The 21083-nt window shown below is 39.4% G+C and overlaps 1 protein-coding gene across 2 annotated transcripts in view; it reads left to right on the plus strand.

Annotated features, from left to right (window-relative positions):
• The window catches only part of FAM13A (family with sequence similarity 13 member A), a 250247-nt gene that overhangs the window by 178987 nt on the left and 50177 nt on the right, over nucleotides 1–21083 (plus strand). For both annotated transcript variants that reach the window (XM_081109434.1, XM_081109435.1), the window contains 3 exons: nucleotides 4612–4653; nucleotides 8074–8253; nucleotides 16961–17147. In XM_081109434.1, coding sequence (XP_080965560.1) covers nucleotides 4612–4653; nucleotides 8074–8253; nucleotides 16961–17147 — 409 coding nt within the window. The remainder of the gene's footprint in view (nucleotides 1–4611; nucleotides 4654–8073; nucleotides 8254–16960; nucleotides 17148–21083) is intronic.

Below are 21083 nucleotides of genomic sequence, written 5' to 3' on the forward strand. Positions count from 1 at the left end.
TAAAATGATACTAAAAATACTGTATTCTGTTAAATAGGCAAATTAAGAGTTGTATGCCATTTTGATGATTAGTTACATGGTCTTTATCCTGAAGCTTAATCAAATTAATTGTATTTTAAATTCTTGCTCATTAAAAAAATCGCATAAGCCCTGGCCAGTGTGTCTCAGTTGGTTGGAGTGTGGCCCTGTGCACTGAAGGGTCATGGGTTTGATTCCCAGTCAGGGCACATACCCAGGTTTCAGGTTCCATCCCCGGTCAGGATTCATGTGGGAGGCAACTGATCAATGTTTCTCTTTCTCTCTCTCTCCCTCTCCCATCCTCTCTCACTATAATCAATGAAAAACATGTCCTTGAGTGAGAATTTTAAAAAATGAAAATAAATAAATAGATAAAATTGAGTACTTGTAAATACTATTTTCTAGAGAAAAAGGATAATTCTGTTAGACCTAATGGTTCCTATTAAAACAGTTTTTTATTACAGGTAGGGTTTTATACACAAAGAAAAGAGTAAATATAGAAAAAAGGAACACATGCTGTTTTATGTCTGGTTTCAGTAGATTTGAAACTTCTTTCTTTTTATATGCAAATGTCTTTATTTCAAGTCAAGAGATCTAATTTTAAAGAATCACTTGTCAGCAGGCATCTGTGCATTTTATCACATGCAAATTTTATATACTAGTATTGCAGAGCATAATCAGCTTACAGAAATACAGTTTGGGTTTTGCTAATAGAGATAAAGCCTAAGTATATTTCATAAAATATATTTCAGAGTAGGCTTAGAATCTATTTTAAATGATCATAGCAATAGAAAATTCAGTTGCATCACTTACAGCAGGCTTGGGTAATGAAATTGACCATAATGCTGAAGCCTGCACATAAGCTTATTTCTTTCAGTTTTGAATACTTGCTTTATCAACACGAGGAAATGAACTCTTCCATATTTAAATGTTTAATATTGCATAAGTAAGAACTTTTTTTAGCAAATGAGTGGAGAGCTCTGAACAAAATTATTCTTAGCTGATTGCAGAGGATAAAAAGCAAGCAACATGCATGGAGATGAAGGAAACCTCTACCTTTCGTGTAGCTAATTTGCTTATCACCTTTTTGTCAATGTTTTAGATTTACCTCCAGAAGCCAGTTGAAGCTATGGAAGTAGACCCCATTTCTGACATTAAATATTCTTAGAAATCTTATGGTGAATTGTTAAACAGGAACTATGGAGGGAGAAGTAATTGTAAATACTATTTGCAATTTTGGTATCCCTAACCAAAGCCATTTTGGTACCCCTTCTGTAATGATTTAGATGTTAAGGCAATAAGCTTTTCAAGCTGAAAGAAAATCTCAGAGACCAGTAGCCAAGCCTTACATTTTCTGTATGAAGAAACCAATCCAGTGCAGCCAAGCTAACCAGTAGTTTGATTTAAGCTATTTAACTGCAGAACCAGGACCAGACTTCTCTTTGCAGATTCCCAATGGAAAATGTTCTCAGAATACTTTCTTTAGAGAAATTCTATTAGAAAAATATGACATTATGGGCACATTAAGTATGCAAAAACTCCAAAAGACTGTTAAAGAAGTAATCAAATATAAGTTTTCATAAATTTGACTTAATATTGATATGCTAGTAAAAATGAATGATTTAATTATTTGGTTTTATTATTGATTTATTCATCTATTTTGCATTCTGATGAAGGCTTTAAACAGTTTTTTAAAATCTATATTATTATTGATTTCAGAGAGGAAGGGAGAGGGGCAGAGAGAGATAGAAACATCAGTGATGAGAGAGAATCATTGACCAGCTGTCTTCTGCATGCCCCCTATTGGTGATGTAGGCCACAACCCAGGCATGTGCCCTTGACTGGAATCAAACTGGAACCTCCTGGTTCATAGGTGACACTCAACCACTGAGCCACACTGGCTGGGCTGATAAAAGCTTTTTGAGACATATTTAGATGGTTCAGGTAGTTTTCATAAAGCTGTGAGGGGAATTTTATGTGTTGCCTTTTATTCACTCAGCTTAGCATAAGTTTTCCAAACCATACCTTCATTACTTAGGTTAGAATGTTTAAAAATAGCTATTGTGGTATCTAAGGAATTGAAATTTTGAAGAATTTTTAGTTGCAAGCATTTAGACCTTGCTAATCAGTGTGTTCCATAAATCAACAGCATCAGAATCATAGGGGAATTTGTTAGAAATGCGGAATCTTGGCTTTCCCTTCCCCACACCTGGACCTACTGAGCCCAAATCTGTATGAACGAGATCCCAGGTGATTCTGATGCACATTAGAGTTTGAGAAACACTTAGAGCAGTGGCTCTCAACCTTGACTACACATTAGAATCACCTGGGAATCTTTTTAAAATCCTGATTTCTGGGCCTCATCCTCCGGAAATTCTGTTTCTTTGTTACTAATGTTGTGGCCCCACCCCATAACAAAGAAACAGAATTTCTGGGGGATGAGGCCCAGAAATCAGGATTTTAAAAAGATTCCCAGGTGATTCTAATGTGCAGCCAAGGTTGAGAACCACTGATCTGGCAGATCTACATTCTTTTTCCTCTCCTGGCTGCCCCCAGTCATTATTTACATTGGTCCCTGCTCCCAAAACCAAGGTTGTATAACTACATTGAGAAATGGAGTACAGGAGTTAATTGTATAGTGTTGAATTTACAGAGGATAAGCCACAAAGCATCAAAAGCAGGAACTGTCTGTTCCAGTTAAGGACAGACCAGCAAAGGATTTGTTGCTGGTTATATAACCTGGGAGTCACAGTGAATAACAGGCATTGTGAGGCAGAGGGGGAATGGTTGTGATGAAAAGCAAAGTAAAATACCTAAATGCAGGGCTCCATATTCAAAGACGACTCTGGTGAGTTTCTCTCCTGGTAATTGAGTGATTAAAAGTCTAGTGTAGTGATTAAGAGCTCAGACTCTGAGCTAACAATTTTCTTGGTTCAAATCCCAAATAATTTACTTCTTAGCTCATGACTGTGGGCAAATTACTTAACCTTTCTAACCTCTTCATCTGAAAATATAAAAAAGAAAACAATAGAACATAACCTCATAGGGTTATTGTAAAGAAAAAATGAGGAAATCTTTGTAAAACTACTTAGCACAGTGTCTGAAACAGTAAATACTCATTAAGTGTTAGGATGTTTTTATTTGTGTGTTTGTTCATTGATTCATTTATTAAGTAAGATTCTTCTCATCAGTTTCCCATGTGCACAATAGATTATTTTAGGTGGATTTTCTGGGATTTGATTATGGTCTGTGGCCATGGCAAAGAGCTGCAGCTTTAACCAAAGGAAATTCTCTACAGCTAGAGTGGGTGTCTGTTCATCACATCTGAGATAATGAGTTCTATGCTGGGTGTGATGGTGGTGTTGGTGGTAGGGAGTCTAATGAAAGAAAATGAGGAATATCATAAAGTCCATTGAGGCATTTAGATTCTGAGTTGCAGGAGATGAGATATACACGTTCATGGAAGAAAATCTCAAAAGATGTTTCCAAAACAGCATGTTCATAAGTTGAAAATTATACCGTAGAAATTAGCGTATTTGGAGTGCTTGAAAGGCAACCACCAATATTGGTCATTAGCACCTTTTATTTTCTTTGGTGTCTTCTACAAAGAAGGAAGAAAATGGGAGAGAAGAGATCTATTAGGCAAAACTGTAGTTTGATATGCACTAAATATTTATTCTAATCTTTTTTTTCAATACTTTCTAATATTGATTTAGAAGCTGACTAAGCCCTAGAAGGCAGAATGTGAATGTGTTGATATTGATACAGTTAAAATAGATGCCAGCCTCACCCCTCACTGTGGTTATGTGAACAGAGTGCAGGCAAGAGGGCAAAGTGAGGAAGGGTGCTAATCAAATAGTGTTCTATAACTTCGCCATCCCACTTTACATTGACCTCTTTTTAATATTTTTAAAGGACTTCAGGCTTTAGAAAAACTAGGAAAGGAGACAGAGTTGAGAAGTGTTCAACCAAAGAGCTGTAAATCAGGTGAAACATTATAAAGCTTGATGTATTATCTATCTAGAGGAATTTAGGAAGGAAAGGTGCTTAGAAAAATGGTTTAGAAATAGGCTTGTGGAAAACAATGTTGGTTCCTTGTCCTCTATTCCCTAGGGTGCCTGCTGCTCTCTGCATGTCCAGAGCAGTTTTAGAAAGATGCTTCTGTCTTCAGGTCTGGAAGAGGTGGGCAAGGAAGGGACAGATTTGGGCTGGGGAGAGCGGAGAATGGGTAGAGTTGGTAGTGGAAAGGCTGGGCGGAGGGTGGGGGGGCGGGGTAGATAAAAATACCATGGACTAAGACCATGACAGTAGGGTGAGAGAGTTTTCAAAGTCACTTGTGAAGTTGTCTTATCATGGACATCTTTAAAATGGGGGGGGGGGTGGTGGTACAGAACACTTCAGGAATGAATACCCAGGGCCATCTCTAATTTAGAAACAAGTAAAAAATCAGCATCCATCGAGGGATGGTGAAACATCATGCGAGGATCACTCAGGGCCTGGCTGACACTTTAAGCCTGAGATCCCCTTCGGACGTTTGCTTCCCAGACTCTGGTCCTCCATCTAACCTGACTTTCTCTTTGCTTCTTTCCACAGTGCCCGTGTATCCCAAGTCAGCAGCGTTTCGACAACAGGAGAGTAAGTTACTGGAATTGGGTGCTTCCCCGCCCCGCTCCCTCCCCAGCCCCCCGCCCCGCTTACCTCTTATTAAACAGGAAAAAGGAAATTCTAATGTTGGATAGTATTGGAAGATTAATACAATAAGCAAGCAAATGACTTTGCAAACTACACAGAGGAGCACTGAGTAACAAGTGTTCCTATTTGAGCTTCTGTGTGGATATGTGACTAGAGGCAGCTCTACCATGACAACGTATGAGATTTATATTTATTTCAGTCTAAATAACGTCAAGTCAATATTTGCAAAGCAGTCAATTTGCTTTGAGAGGTATCTTGCATCAGAGGATGCCAGTAAAGGTTAAGATATTAACCATGCCTTTACTTCTTCCGTCGTTAATTTTAGTCAGCCTACATTTATTGCGGGCCTGCAGTATGCCAAGCACAGTGTTAGGTGTGTAATGTCAAAGGAGCCCTGGGCTCAGCCTCCTAGGGACATAGAAAATAAAGCAAACTAGTGAAAACACGTCCTTTTCCACAGGACAGCAGCAGTGCCCTGTTAATTTTGCCCACCGCATGTCTTTTTCCTCCTAAGGCTACCAATTGCATTTAACTGAAATCTAAACTCCTGTTATCTGCCCTTGCCTACATGTCCAGCTACATTGTTCATTATGCTTCAAGCACATGACCTTCTGTTTCTGGAATGGACCAAGCATATAGCTGCCTCAGAGCCCTTGCACTGCCTGTTCCTCAGCCTGGCCATGCACTTCTTATCATTCACTTCTTTGTTCAAATGTCACCTTATTTAAGAAGTCATCCCTGACTACCCATAGTCACTCTCCAACCCTGTCCTCTATTGTAGAAGACTCATCACTATTTGAAATTTCATGATCTATTTATTATCTGTATTACCTCATAGATAGATAGACTATATATATATATATATATATATATATATATATATGTATATGTATGTATGTATATATTCTGTCATATTCGTGGCTGTATTCCTAACACCTAGAAAGATGCCTGGCATATGTTAATCACTAAATATTTGTAAATAGTCCCTTGCCCAAAGATTTTCCATTGTACCCACCTCTTTCTTCCTTGCTGGCACATGGGTGGGCCTTTTCGGAGCATCTTCCATCAGCAGGGATCAGGTGGAGGAAGATGTGATGTGATAAGGAGGGAGAGAGAAGAATTAGAAGTATTAATCGGTATGAATTTAGATTTAATAGGATGAATTTGGATATTTTTCTTTTTTGTTAGGTAAGAGAGCAATTAAATCAAAGGGCAGGATTAACCTCTCTTACCTTTGTGAAGTCTAAAGAGATTCCAGAATTATCCTAAAATTGACATTTTCTTGCCTTTTTGTTTTGCCTGATAACCTTTATTTTTTTGTATGTCTTGTATAGTTTGGAACGGTGTGGGGTTGGTCTATATGTATATTCAGGGTGTCCCAAAAAACTGTATATACACTTTAACAGCTAATCACTCAATTTTGAAAATGAAATGTATTTTGATAAACACTACCTTTATAATTATTCAAAGTGTGTGTATTCATTTTTCTGGGACACCCTATATTAATGTACTCACATTCCTATGTACTGCTATTAGGTAATCTTGAATCATTGGGAAGTGGAGTTCTAAATATAAAAATTCTGATGCCCAAGTTAGACTATACTTGCTCATTGTCTTCAAATAGTATTAAAGAAATTTCTATGAGACTATTATAAAATTACTAGAGGCCAGGTGCACGAAATCTGTGCACTGGGGGGTAGTCCTTCAGCCCATCCTGCACCCTCTCCAATCCAGAGACCCCTTGGGGAAAATCTGACTGCCAGTTTAGGCCCAATCCCACAGGCAGTCAGACATCCTTCTCACAATCTAGGACTGCTGGCTCCCAACCGCTCACCTGCCTGCCTGCCTGATCACCCCCTAACCACTCCCTGCCAGCCTGGTCACCCCCAACTGCCCTCCCCTGCTGGCCTGGTCGCCCCCAACTGCCCTCCCCTGCTGGCCTGATTGCCCACAACTACCCTCCCCTGAAGGCCATCTTGTGCCCACATGGGGGCACCCATCTTGTGCAAGGGTGTGATGGTCAATTTGCATATTACCTCTTTATTATATAGGATACTTGGAAAATCTAAAATTCTTAAAATCCATTTTATTAGAATGAATGTAAAGTTTTCAAAATCCATTAGAATGAATGTATGTCTCAATCTGAACATTCAAAATATATATATATATATAGTTCTTTTTAAAAATTTTAACAGCTTTATTGAGATATCATTGATATCCAAACTACACATGTGTAATGTGTACAGTTTGATGAGTTTGGATGTGATTCTTTTTTCAGGTGAAGAAAAACATGTTTTGAGGAGCATAAGTTCAGAATTTTTAATGTCAGAATTAGTGTGATGATGAAAAGTTTAGACACATTCAAAGATTATGTAGCTTTAAAAATGATACCTTATCTTATCATGAGCTCTTTTCAGCCCCTGGGCTTCACTATTTTTCTCAGGTTGAACAAAAGAAATCTATTCGATCTTCAGTTATACTGGGGTGTTTGTATGAATACAGCTTCAATTATATACATCGTAATTGATTAGAGATTCAGACAGATTTCGCTGTTCTGTTATGAGTAATAATTGTCACGGTGAGATATTCTTTTTTTGATAGCATTGCTCCCTATATAATTTTATCTTAAAGGAATTTCAAATAAATAATAGACATAAAATTATTTGTGCCAGTTTTGTTTTGTAAATCATATTCTCCTCCTCTGCAAAACTGGTATGAAATCTGGAAGAAATTCACCTGTGTAAGAATAGGTCCATTATTATTCTATGAGGAAAAAAATCTTTCCTCATTCTGTCTTATATTAAATGACCCTTATTTCCTGAATGCCTCTGTTGCTAGCCTTGCTGTGAGCATTTCAGGAATCCTGGACTCATAAAAAGGAGAGACACAGTTATCAAATTGATGGAATTTGGTCAGTTTAGTTTTTAACTCACAATGCAAATATTCATGGGATGAATGCCTCAAACACTGTTGTTGCTCATGAACTTGTAGTAGCTCTTCCATTGGAATACCAATATTTTCATATTTATGGGCACATATTTTTTTAAATATGTTTTTATTGATTTCAGAGAGGAAGGGATCAGGAGAGAGAGATAGAAACATCAATGATGAGAGAGAATCATTGATCGGCTGCCTCCTGCACGCCCCACACCAGGGATGGAGCCTGAAACCCGGGCATGTGCCCTGACTGGGAATCAAACCATAACCTCCTGGCTCATAGGTCCAGACTCAGCCACTGAGCCACATGCCACACCAGCCGGGCTGGGCACATATTTTTAAAGGCAACTATTGATAAACTTGGTTGCTTGAATCACTCTGTATTCTTATTTTTTTTTCTTTTCTTTCTTTCTTTTTTTTTACCAGACTCTTAGAAAGAACTATCCGGTCAGCTGTGGAGCAGCATCTTTTTGATGTTAGTAGCTCTGGAGGCCAAAGCTCAGAGGACTCAGAATCTGGACCATCCCTAGCCCCTTCCACCGCATCCGCCAGGCAGCGCCGCCGCCAGTCCAAGGAGCAGGATGAGGTTCGACACGGCAGAGACATGTGAGTTGGCATTGCTGATTCTTGTTTGTGTTTTCTGTTCTTTTAAAAATAAACACCTGAATTAGTCGCTGTGCCATAGTCATTCCCATTTCAGTATTTACGTTAAAACTTTAAGAAGTTTTTGTTTTGACCCTTGTAAACTTAGCTAACATTTGGGAATTTAGAGGCGGTTGAATAAACATTTCAGTGTAGTCTCCATGTTTGATATGTTGTAGGAAGCCGCCTCTATCAAATACATTTCATGGTTTCCTCGCAAATATCTTATTTTAAGGGATTCTGAAGAATTGGAGGAGTAAATTGCTATTTGCCTGTCCAGATGTGGTGTTTCCTTGTTAGATGTTCAGTTGGCTGCTAGATTACCTTATGAACCAACAATTTTTTCTACTATGTTGACCTAATTAAATACTAGAATATCTTTCTCGTACTCTGACAGTTGATTATGTTTTAGTACAAGGTTGAGCATAAGTCTAATCAAAAGTGGAAATACTTGAAGTTTTCATTATTATAATGACTAATTTTAAGGCATTCCCACATCATGAATTACAAGAATAGTATTACAAGGAACTTTATTCTCCATTAATAGGTTTGATAAATACCAATGAACAATCATTGAATAATCATGACTTAAATTGTCAAATAAAATAAATTTGCATATAACTGACTATATTGATATATTTTCCCAAAAGGTTTAATATTTTTATCTACTATAGCACTTGGGCTCTATAAAATTATGTTTTGAACCCATTATTAAATGTCCAAGACTAAACTAAACCCTAGTTCCCATCATTCTTTCTTACCTGGACTCATAAGTTCCATCAAAATATTCATTAATAAAAGAAAAAAAAGTCTTTTTACTTAAAGAAAAACACAGAAGATAAATAGTATAAGTAAATCCCATGCTGCACATCACTTAAAGGCTATATTAACAACTGTAGCCGAAACCGGTTTGGCTCAGTGGATAGAGTGTCAGCCTACGGACTGAGAGGTCCCGGGTTCGATTCCGGTCAAGGGCATGTACCTGGGTGCAAGAGGCAGCTGTTCGATGTTTCTCTCTCATCGATGTTTCTGACTCTATCTCTCTCCCTTCCTCTCTGTGAAAAGTCAATAAAAAATATATTTTTTAAAAAAACAACTGTAATTTGAGAATAAAACAGTGTCAGTGGTGTAACCCACTGACTTTCCAGGTGACATAAGCAGCACTTATTTTCCATTTTTATTGAGTAATAACTGACATGCATGACTATATAAGCATAAAGCATGATGGTTTGATTTATATATATTGTGAAATAATACCACAGAAATTTTAGCTAATCACTTTGTTTAAAAAAGCCTTTATTCGAGCTTATGGAAAGGAGGGGGTACTATAATATTCCCTTTAGAGAATAGAAAAATTATGATACCGGAGATACTTGCATTTAAAGTTAGCTACCGACTAAGCTCTATAGGAAATGTTTAGGACTATGATCAGTTTGTGAACTGCTGATGTTGTGTTATACAGCAAGTAGGAGTTATTCATTTAATACTGTTCTTATCCTCTGCCTTGTTTTTTTCCAGATAGTTTGCAGCAACACTTTTAAAATATCCTTAGTGTGTCACAGCATGCTGCTTTTCACCCACCCTCTTGTGTGGACAGAGGGAAAGCAAGCGGAGGTTGGAAGTGGTAGTGAGGTGGGCAGAGAGAACAGAAACCCATGGTGATCGTGGTGATAGTGGGTGCCTGGCAGCGGGCAGGAGAAACACAGGGGGGTTAGGTCAGAAACAGGAGAGAAATATGAAGCACAATAGAGGCCCAGTGCATGAAATTCTTGCACGGGTAGGGTCCCTAGGCTTGGCCAGCAATCAGGGCTTATCTGTGGGGCGACTGGTGGGGCAATCGGGGGCGGGGGTGGGGCCCACTGGCACCCTCCTTGGCTGGCCTGGGACCTGCGGACTGGGGGCAGCTCTTGCATTGAGTGTTGCTCCTTGGTGGTCAGTGTGCATCATAGTGACTGGTCATTCCACCAGTCGTTCTGCTGTTTGGTTGATTTACATACTAGGCTTTTCTATAATAATTAAAGTGTAAAATGCTAATTAGACAGATGAATGATCTTCCAGACATCATCCCAGACGTTCCTCCAGACAAAGCCACAGCAGTGGGGGCTGAGGCAGAGGCGGTTAGGGGTGATCAGGCAGGCAGGCAGAGTAGTTAGGGGAAATCAGGTAGGCAGACAGGCGAGCAGTTAGAAGCCAGTGGTCCCAGACTGAGAGAGGGATGTCCTAAACCGGCAGTTGGATATCCCCCAAGGGGTCCTGGATTGTGAGAGGGTGCAGGCCGGGCTGAGGGACACTCCCCCCCTCCCCTGCCCCCACCCCGTGCACAAATTTCATGCACCGGACCTCTAGTATTATATAGGATGGTAACCTCTCCTGCAGATTTTACATATAGTTTCCCAAGACCGGGATATTTCTATGAGTTATCTTGATTATATTTTACTATCCACAGCTGGGGAGCTAAAGGAGATGGAGAATAGTAGAGAGAGCCTAACTAATCATCTAAACACCCATGAAACTTTAGCCTTTCCCTTAACTTTCCTTCTCTGGTATCCCTTTCACCATTCATTCTAGTCATTCGTGGTCAAACCACAGCTGTGAATTGAGTGATAGAATCCTGGGTGCAAACCATATATAGCTGAGTAACTTACAAACAGTTTGACCTGACTCTTTTTTTTTTTTAGTTAGTATGTGGTCTGGGCACTCAGAAGCCCTCTTCCTATCCTCCTAGTCTTGAGGCCCTCTCCTAAGCTGACCCTGGTCGTTCTCATGTCTTGATAGTCCTTCAACTCCCAGCCTATCCTGAACCACTTCTCTGAGCTCTCCAGATCTTTGGAAAGCAAGGCCCTTACCTCTCATGCCTAGATCTTTTCCCCATGAAGGTTCTCGCACATGTCCCCAGGAGATATATTCACTATGGCATCAATTGTGACGAGGTTGAGAATCATTATTATAGCTTACTAGAGGCCTAGTACACAACATTCGTGCACTTGAGGAGGGAGTGTCCCTCAGCCCCGCCTGCGCCCTCTCACAGCCTGCGAGCCCTCGGGGGAGGTCCAACTGATGGCCTAAGACATCAGTCAGACATCCTTAGCGCTGCCGCAGAGGCAGGAGAGGCTCCCGCCACTGCTGCTGCATTCGCCAACTGTCAGCCTGGTTTGGAGCCCCCGCAGGGGGAGCACACTAACCACCAGGGGGCAGCTCCTGCATTTAGCATCTGCCCCCTTGTGGTCAGTGTGCTTCATAGCGACTGGTCGTTCCACCATTCAGTCGATTTGCATATTACCCTTCTATAGGATAGTATGTTTTTCTCAATAGACGCTTATGTGTAATTGATTCATATATCTAATATTTTCATCAGGCTTTGCTTGAAAAATAAGGGAAGACTAAACTAGATTTTACTCTATATTCTATTCAAAACTATTAGCCCTATGGAATGGTTAAAAATGTTTTGAAAAATAGAAATTTTATTGACTATTATTTTGCCTCTAAGAATTTAGAGCTGCAACCATATATATTTTTTTAAATCCCTTGCCCAGCCAGCATGGCTCACTGGTTGAGTGTCAACCTCTGAACCAGGAGGTCACGGTTTAATTCCTGCTCAGGGCACATGCCCAGGTTGCAGACTCGATCCCCAGTAGCAGACATGCAGGAGGCAGCTGATCAGTGATTCTCTCTCATCATTGATGTTTCTATCTCTCTCGCCCTCTCCCTTCCTCTCTGAAATCAATAAAAAAAATTTTTTTTAATGTTTTTAATCCTTGAAACAGAACACACCCAAAAAATCTCACACACAAAAAAAAATTTTTCACAAAAAATAATATCTTGAAACCAATGGTGACCATATTTTGAGATGAGATTAAAGAGTCAATAAAGCCTGTACTAAAATCATCATGGCAAATTTTTTTTTTTTTTATTTCAATTGATCAGCAGCCTAGCCAGGTTCTCTAGCCAGGTTCTAGCCAGGATCTCCAGCCAGGTTCTGTCATCATGGCAAATTTTTGAAATAAGCAAGATAATAAATACTACATTGTAGTGCACATGATTTCTTATTCATCTAAATTTATACAGAAACATTATTAGGCTTATATTACTATTTGCTACAATAAAAATATAAAAACTTAAGCAAAATATTTATTATGTGAAAGAGTACAGTTTACAAATTTACCATCTGCTGGATGCATGGAAATGTTGAATATTTCTGGTGGGTATATGTAAGTTCAATGCAATAGTTTATTTTTCTATATGTTTGAAAATTTCATAATAAATATTTTTTGAAAGCAAAGCATTACTTAAAAGAAATTGGTTTTAATCTTCTAAAACACAAATGAACTATAAAATTTTTATTATATAAATATTAAATTCCTACTGTAAATTAAAAATCATGTTATATTAGGGGAGTAAGATGCTCAGTATTGCTAGTACATTAAATGTGTGCATGAGGGTGAGGAGGAAACTCTGAACAAAAAACAAAAACAAGAAATAAGATCTCGGTAGTGAAAGTGAGAGACCACAGAGATCTAATTCAAGTCAAAGTTTAGTGATGTCAAGTCTGATTGAAACCTGTCCCGATGTGGCCGGAAGGAGTTGTGCACGGGTGCTCCTCACACTCACACAGGTCCTGTGGGGAGAGGCATTGACTTACAACAGCAAAGACTTTCCCTGGAGGAGAGCAGGATTTCCACATGAGCACAACTGCACAATCAGATTTTTTTTAATATATATTTTATTGATTTTTTAAAATATTTTATTGATTTTCCATAGAGAGGAAGGGAGAGAGAGAGAGAGTTAGAAACATCGAGAGAGAAACATCGATCAGCTGCCTCCTGCACATCCCCCACTGGGGACGTGCCCGCAACCCAAGTACATGCCCCTGACCGGAACCGAACCTGGGACCCCTCAGTCCACAGGCCGACGCTCTATCCACCGAGCCAAACCGGTTTCGGCTATTTTATTGATTTTACAGAGAAGAAGGGAGAGGGATAGAGAGTTAGAAACATCAATGAGAGAGAAACATCCACCAGCTGCCTCCTACTGGGGATGTGCCCGCAACCAAAGTACATGCCCTTGACTGGAATTGAACCTGGGACCCTTCAGTCCACAGGCCGAGGCTTTATCCACTGAGCCAAACTGATTAGGGCACCACAATCAGATTTTCATGTATTTATGTGGATAGGATTTTTTCCAGCCATTCATTCACTATTCAAAAGCTTATAAAATAAACCTTGTCTTTTAATTTCTAAAAATAATTTTCATCTTTTGTATTAATCAGCTAGGGCTACCGGGCTGTGGGGCTTAGACAACAGAAGTTGGTTTTCTCACAGTTCTGAGAGTCTGGAAGTTCGAGATCAGGTGCTGACAGGGTTGGTTTTGGGTGAGACCTCTCTCCATGACTTGCAGACAGGCCTTCTCACTGTGTCCTCACACAGACTTTCCTCTATGTGGGTGCTGTCCTGGCGCTTCTCCCCCTTCTTCTGAGGACACCTGTTCTGATTAAGCCCCCACCTCTGCGACCTCATGTAACCTTAATTACCTCCTAAAGGACCCTGTCTCCAAATACAGCCCCAGTGGGGATTAGGGTCTCAACATAGGAATTTGGGGAATGTAGTTTAGTTAGTGGATAACAGTTTTAAAACATCCCCACCCCCATTAAAAATTTATAATTGGATGTTTATCCCAGGAGTTTAGGGAAAGCATTAAGAATGACAAGAAGATCCCCAGCTGGTTTGGCTCAGTGGACCCACCCAAGGGTCCTGGATTCAATTCCAGTTAAGGGTGTGTTTCTCTCACATCGGTATTTCTCTCAGTCTTTCCCTCTTCCACTCTTTCTAAAAATCAATGGAAAAATATCCTCAGGTGAGGATTTTTAAAAAAAAAAAAGAAGAATGACAAGAAGACAATATATTGGTACAATGAACATTTTTGAACTTCAGAACAAACTCACCCAGCCACCCATAGCGGGCACTGCTCTCAGTGTGTGTGTGGCGGGGGGAGGGTGGGGTGGGGGGGGGGGGGAGCCTTGAAGAATGTTAGTATGAGTGTATGTGCTGGCATGTTAGTCCCTATTGATACGCGAATGGCGAGCTCGGACTCTCATTGTGGGGACTTGTCCTACGACGTTGGAAGAATAAAATTCGTGGACTAAAATGTTTTAATGGGGAGGGGTCCCCAAATGGGGAAAACCTGCCCGCCCCCCACTCTAAAATGGGAAAACCCGGTCTTCTGAGTCTCTTTGTCTGCGGGTTTATGAATGCTGGAAGCTCTTTGTTCATCCCATTTCCTAGTTGACCCCTTCCTTATTTTATGCCCCCCGTGCTTTCCGAATTGTCCACTGTCCTCCTTACTCCTGCAAGGTATCAGTTCCAAAGTTTCAAAGCCCATCGTACCCCCCTCTTCTTCCCCTTCTCTTGTAACGTTCTTATAAACAATCTGGCGCCTCTCCATGGACCCCCCTTTCCTAAAACCGCCTTTCCTGTCTCGAAACTCCCTTCACTACCAGCTTTTCCTGATGTCTTCAAGTATTTTATATTAGGATTTTTCCTATAAAGGTTGCACATAACTTTTATATAATTTTGCTAAAGCTATACATTTTTACATGAAAAGTATAAAATAAGAATAAATTAAATATGGAGTATAAAAATCACCAAAGATAGTATAACTTTGAAAATGTTATGATTATATTAATTCATAATTTTGTTCCATTATATCCCATCTAAGACAGATATGAATTTAGTTTGCAGAATAAATATTTAATATTATCTTTCATTTTGGGATATGATTGAACTGATAGTAAAATATGGCCATGTATTTTTATTTTTTAAAGCTCATTTATTTTAAGATGTAGCTTTAGGTGTTTAGGGAGGTACTTTTAGGGTCATACCATGAAGAAGAGTAAAAGCTCATTCATTTGTACCTTACCAAGGCATGGTGCTACATGGATGGTTTAATTTGTTTTGTGATGTGCTAAAAGACAAACATTTTGCTAAGTAATTTAATTTTGTGAAAACCTCTTAAAAGGGAATGTTTGAAATTCTTAAAACAATTTCAAGAACATGAAATGAATTAAATTCTGTAATTATGACATTCGTATATACATCTACAGCTAAGTCATGAAGGACCTCCAGTTATAAGCTTACATTCTGGAATTCCTTGCACTGGGAAGTAATAAATTTATATTTTAATTAAAAATGATTTGTATTCCAGCCAAAGTGCTCCTCAGTAGATGAGTGCATAAAAAGCTGTGGTACATTTACATAATGGAATACTATGCAGCTGTAAAAAAAGAAGGACCTCTTACCCTTTGAGACAGTATGGGGGGACCTAGAGAGTATTATGCTAAGGAAATAAGCCAATCAGAGAAAGACAAGTATCACATGATCTCACTCATATATGTAAGCTAATGAACAAAATAAACTGACAAACAAAATAGATCCAGAGACTTGGAAGCATACAACAGACTGACAAATCTCAGAGGGAAGGGTGGTGGGGGAAGAGATTAACCAAAGAATTTATATGCACATATGCATAGCCCACAGATACAGACAATAGTGCTGTAAAGGCCTGGGGAGGGCGAGGAGCAGGTTAGAGGAGGTCAAGGGGAGGGGGGAGAGGACATCTGTATACTTCCAGCAATAAAGATACATTTTTTTTTCTGTTTCTTTTTTTTTTTTAATTTATTGCTTAAAGTATTACAAAGGGTATTACATATGTGTCCATTTTATCCCCCTGCCCTAGACAGTCCCCTAGCCTCCCCTATCCCCCAATGTCTTATGTCCATTGGTTATGCTTATATGCATGCATACAAGTCCTTTAGTTGATCTCTTACCCCCCTACCTCCTGCCCCCCAACCCTCCCCGGCCTTCCCGCTGCAGTTTGACAATCTGTTTGAGGCAGCTCTGCCTCTGTAATAAAGATACATTTTTTTAAATGATCTGTATTCCATAGATTTTATTGTGCTGTTTCTACCAAGATTATCTAACATGGTCAGATTTATATATTAATGCATTTTTACTACTCTAAAATGTCTTTATCATTTGGGAAAATCATCATGTCCCATTCTAAAGAAACACATATTTCCTTTTCAGATTTTTTTTCATACATTGTATCAATGTGTAAGGTGTGTGTGTGTGTGTACACATATATACGGGAGGGGGGCAGAATTATTTTGTTAGCTTACACCAGGGGTCCTCAAACTTTTTAAACAGGGGGCCAGTTCACTGTCCCTCAGACCGTTGGAGGGCCGGACTATAGTTTAAAAAAAAACTATGAACAAATTCCTATGCACACTGCACATATCTTATTTTGAAGTAAAAAAACAAAACGGGAACAAATAACAATATTTGTATTTGCATGTGGCCCACGGGCTGTAGTTTAAGGACCCCTGGCTTACACTATTCTTCATGTTTGAATACAAATTACTTTTGGTACAAATACAGAAGTTGTTCATTTGCTAGAAACACAGCTCTTGCCAATTGCCTCTAGGAGTAATTTCTCTTTTAATGTGATTTATTTGGCACCAAGGGGTTTCAGGAGTGGCACTCTGCTCAGATTTTGATCAAATACGCAAACTGGAATTTCTAGGCACTCTTCTGACTCCTGTGTGAGGCAGTGGCAGTGTCATTAAAATGCCTCTTTCACCTTTTGAGATACAACTAAGATAATTTTCTTTCAATTCTAGGGGACTCATCAACAAAGAAAATATTCCTTCTGGGCTCAGCAACCTTGATGATTGTATTTTGAATGCTCAGGAAGTGGAAAATTTACATGAAAATACTTCTGGCTGTATTGGAGAAAGGAGCAAACCTAAACGTCAGAAATCCAGTTCCAAACTTTCTGATCTCAATGAAAATCAAGATTATCTTGTGGTAAGTGAATAATTTTATAAGATTTTTACTTGCGACCAATTAGGAAATATCACATCTCTTTTCCTTGCTTTGTAAAAAATGAGTAATAATTTCAATCTTGAGTTTTCCAAAATTATAAATTATGAATTCTGAAAGAGACCTTAGAGCTACCTGCTATACACACTTGTATTTCATTTTTATAAATATAAAAGGCTGGGAAGGATTATATTCTGCCAAAGGAACCAGAGAGAGAACTAACTTGAGTTCCATATTATTCAAATTGATCTGACTTGTCATTCTTTTGAGCATTTTTAACTTTTATTTTTGGGACAGAATTGTCAGTAATTTGCATTTGTCCTTGTTTTCCATATTCTATTTGTTCTTATCTATATGAATATGTAAAAAACAAGTTTTAATGAATGAACTTAAAGCCAGGTGAAAGGAAAATACAAAGGGAAAGAGGATCAACTTTCTTCATGTTCAGAAATTTATTTTCAAATCTGTATTCTATCAAGTATTTTCTTCCAAATTAATCAGAAAACCTCCCCCCCCCCCGCCCCCCCCCAAAAAAATTAATCTCCCACACAGTTTCCTCAGACCTGAACCTTGGATCATTAATTTGATATATAAGGTGTTACAAGAGATTTCAGTCAATAACTAAAACATTATATGGTTTAGCAATGAATATATATCACCCTTTTTTGTGTATTCAGTTTCTCTGGAAAGTGAGAACCAAAAGTCTGTCTTCTAATTCTCTTTATTTAAAAAAAAAATTTCAAAAAGATATAAAGGGGAGATAGATTGTATAGCATAGCATGAACTGGTGTTCCTAATAAAAACAGATAATGTACATCCCCACTGTTCGTTGTGTAAATCCTCTCGCTCTCCTTTATCTCTGCCCAGCTGTTAGCTCCATGCTGGGTCCATACATTTAGAAACACTTACGGGCCACCTGTTTTTTTCATTGTCAGTTTCTGCACGTGCTCACAGAAGATTCCAGATTTTGCCCTAAGTAAAATACACATGAATGCAAATCCAGGGAAAGCTTGTTTATTCTATTTTCCCCCAAAATGTCTTGATACTCTGTTTCTAGAAATAAACTGATCAGCTGGAATGAACAGAGAGCAGACATTTACCTCAGACCTCATCTGCCACAGTTCTTCAGATAACAAGTATAAGCCCTGGAACCATTCATGACCCAGTAAATGTTATTGAGTATTGATTTAATTCATATTTGGGGGAACAGTAAAGTTTTTTAAAAATCATACTAACTTCATTAGCTCTTTATTTGGCCCATGATTTGCTTATCTGCTGAAGAGAGTTACAGTGACTAAAAGTCTGACTCTTGGCTTCTTTGAAAAGAGGTACTTCTCTGTTTGAATCCCTTTTCACTGAACTGAACTGAACCCATCAATAATCTTTTTTTCACCGAGGATAGTGTCTTAAATTATCTAGGTTGTAACAGCTAATAAAAGTGGAAAAATATACTTCTTCCTTAGAATATGTATTTGATTGATAAAAACTATGGACACAGTCTTTGTTTAAAAACATTTGGATGGGAAAACCTAATTTCATGTTGGTCTTACTTATGTTCCCACCTTAGTTGCCAGTTTCCACATTCCAGAATTGTGCCTGTCACATGTTAAGTGAGCAAAGTGGACTGTGTCTTTGTTGCAGTGAGTAACTTAAAATCCTGCCCGTGCAACTTAGAAAAATTTGCCTCATCTATAAAGTGAGGGTATTCTCTAAGATCTTTCCTAACTCTCATATTCCATGAATTTTTAAGTCTCCTCTTCACAGATAACCACAAAACTAAGAGCCAGAGAACATAACAGTGACTAGTATTTAGACCACATCCTGAAAGTTAGGTTGTGCATCTTAACTTCCCACTATTTTTAATCTTCTAATTTTACTTTACCCAACCCTCCTTCACAGTCCTTTTCTACTCCATGTCAAGTTCTTTACACCTTGACTAAACATTTGTTTCCATAGATTGGGGGAAAGTATTGTGCGTAATTATATGCCTTCCATGAGCCAGGAAGTATCTTGGGGATACAACAGTGAGAAAAGTGGGCAAAACTTGCTGCCCTTATGGAGCCCAACCTTCTAATAGGGGAAACAGACAATAATCAAGAAAACAAGTAAAACATAGGCCATATTAGATAGTGATAACTACTGGAAAGAAAAATAAAGCAGGATATGGGGATAGGAATTGTGAGGGGACAAGGGGTGCCGTTTTAAATAGCTGGGTCAGAGAAGATATCCCAAGAATTTGACATTTGAGTAAAAAGACCTAGAGGAAGTGAGGACCAAGCCATAGAAGGACGTACTATAATGGCAGGTGGCAAAGGCCCTGAGGCAGTAATGCATCTGGAATGTTCAAGAAACCACAAAGACCACCATGGCTGAAAGAGAGCAAGCAAAGTGAGAGAGGTAAAGGGAGAGAGGGCAGACTAAGTAAGGCCTCAGAGATCATTGCAAGGCTTTGCCTTTACTCTGGGTGAGGTGAGAATCCACTGGAGGGCCTAGATGGAATGGTGGTCTGACTTACTGATATTTGGTGTGACTACTACCTTGGGAATAGACAGTAAGTGGGCAAAGACAGAGTAACCAAGGCAGGAAGCTATCGCAGTCATCAAGGTTTGAGATGAGTGTGGCTTCAACGCAGGTGATACCAGAGCCCGCACATACCGCCTTGCAGGCTGTACAGCGCACTGCCCCAGGGAGCACTGTTCACATCAGCTAACCCCGTGAATGGTCCCTCCTGCAGCACTGCATGCTGGAGTCAGGAAGTAGGAGATGGGTTTTGGATACATTTTGAAGGTAGAATTGACATTACCTGTGGGGTATGAAAGTAATAGAGGAGTCAAAGAGACTCCAATGTTTTGGGCCTGAACAGCTAGAAGATTTGTGTTGCCAGTCTACTGAAATGGAGGAGACAGAAGTTCGGGGGGTAGTCCGGGGTTCAATTTTGAACATGTTAGGATTGAACTGAGCCCATCCGATATCTCAGAGGAGGGAGGCCAACTGGGTTTCTGGGCCTAGAGTTGAGGGAGGATATCCTGGCTGGAGATACAGTGTGGGAGTCATCAGCAGATGGAGGCTATTGAAAGCCAGTATCCTGAGTGAGCAACCAAGGGAGCAGTGTGGACAGAAAAGTAGAGTGGCCTCGGGGACTGAGCCTGCGGCGCACCAGCATTGAGAGGATGGGGAGATAAAAAGATACCCGTAGAAAAGACTTAAAAAGGAGCAACCAGCCAAGGAGAAGAAAGATGAGGTGAGTTTGTTGTCTAGGAAGCTAAGTGAAAAGAGGGTCAGATGATGGATCAAATAGAAGGCTGAATACGGCCATTATTAGAATTAGCAAACTGGAGGCCACTTAATACGAGAGCAATTTTTGTGGAGAGATGGGAGCAAAAGCTATTTTCCACAGAAAATGAGAGGAGAGTAACTGAAGACTGTGAGTAATCATTTCACAGTGATCTCACAGCCCACGGCACAGCCAGAGAGGACAATATGCTGTAGACCTAAAACAAAAACAAAAAAAACATCTTGCAGATTTGGAATCTCTGAAGTGGGAACAGTCCGGGCACTTTGACCTTTGTCCTTTCACCTTCCAAGGCTGTCATGGCCAGCAGGGACCAGAGACCACAGACATTTCAGAGCTTGGAAGTTAGTGGCCATGGGTGACATTAGAGTGTTCTGCCTTATCTCTGTTGCCACAATCTCAACCTTTTCCTCTCCTTAACCCCTAGCTCATGCCTGTGCCCTTCAGTCTCTCTTGGAAACTTGTCTCCTGGTTTGCTTTGAAGAGTTAAGGCAGCTGGCTGGTGTTTGAGCAAGTTTCCTCCCTCCTGCTGCAAAATTTCTCTACATCTTCACTCTTCTTATATTCTTACCTGGTCAAATGATAAAGTTGTTTTTCTAAATTCTAAAGACGTATCTTTAGAAATTCTA

Source organism: Myotis nattereri (genome assembly GCF_964212035.1).
Source record: "Myotis nattereri genome assembly, chromosome: 1".
NCBI lineage: Eukaryota > Metazoa > Chordata > Mammalia > Chiroptera > Vespertilionidae > Myotis > Myotis nattereri.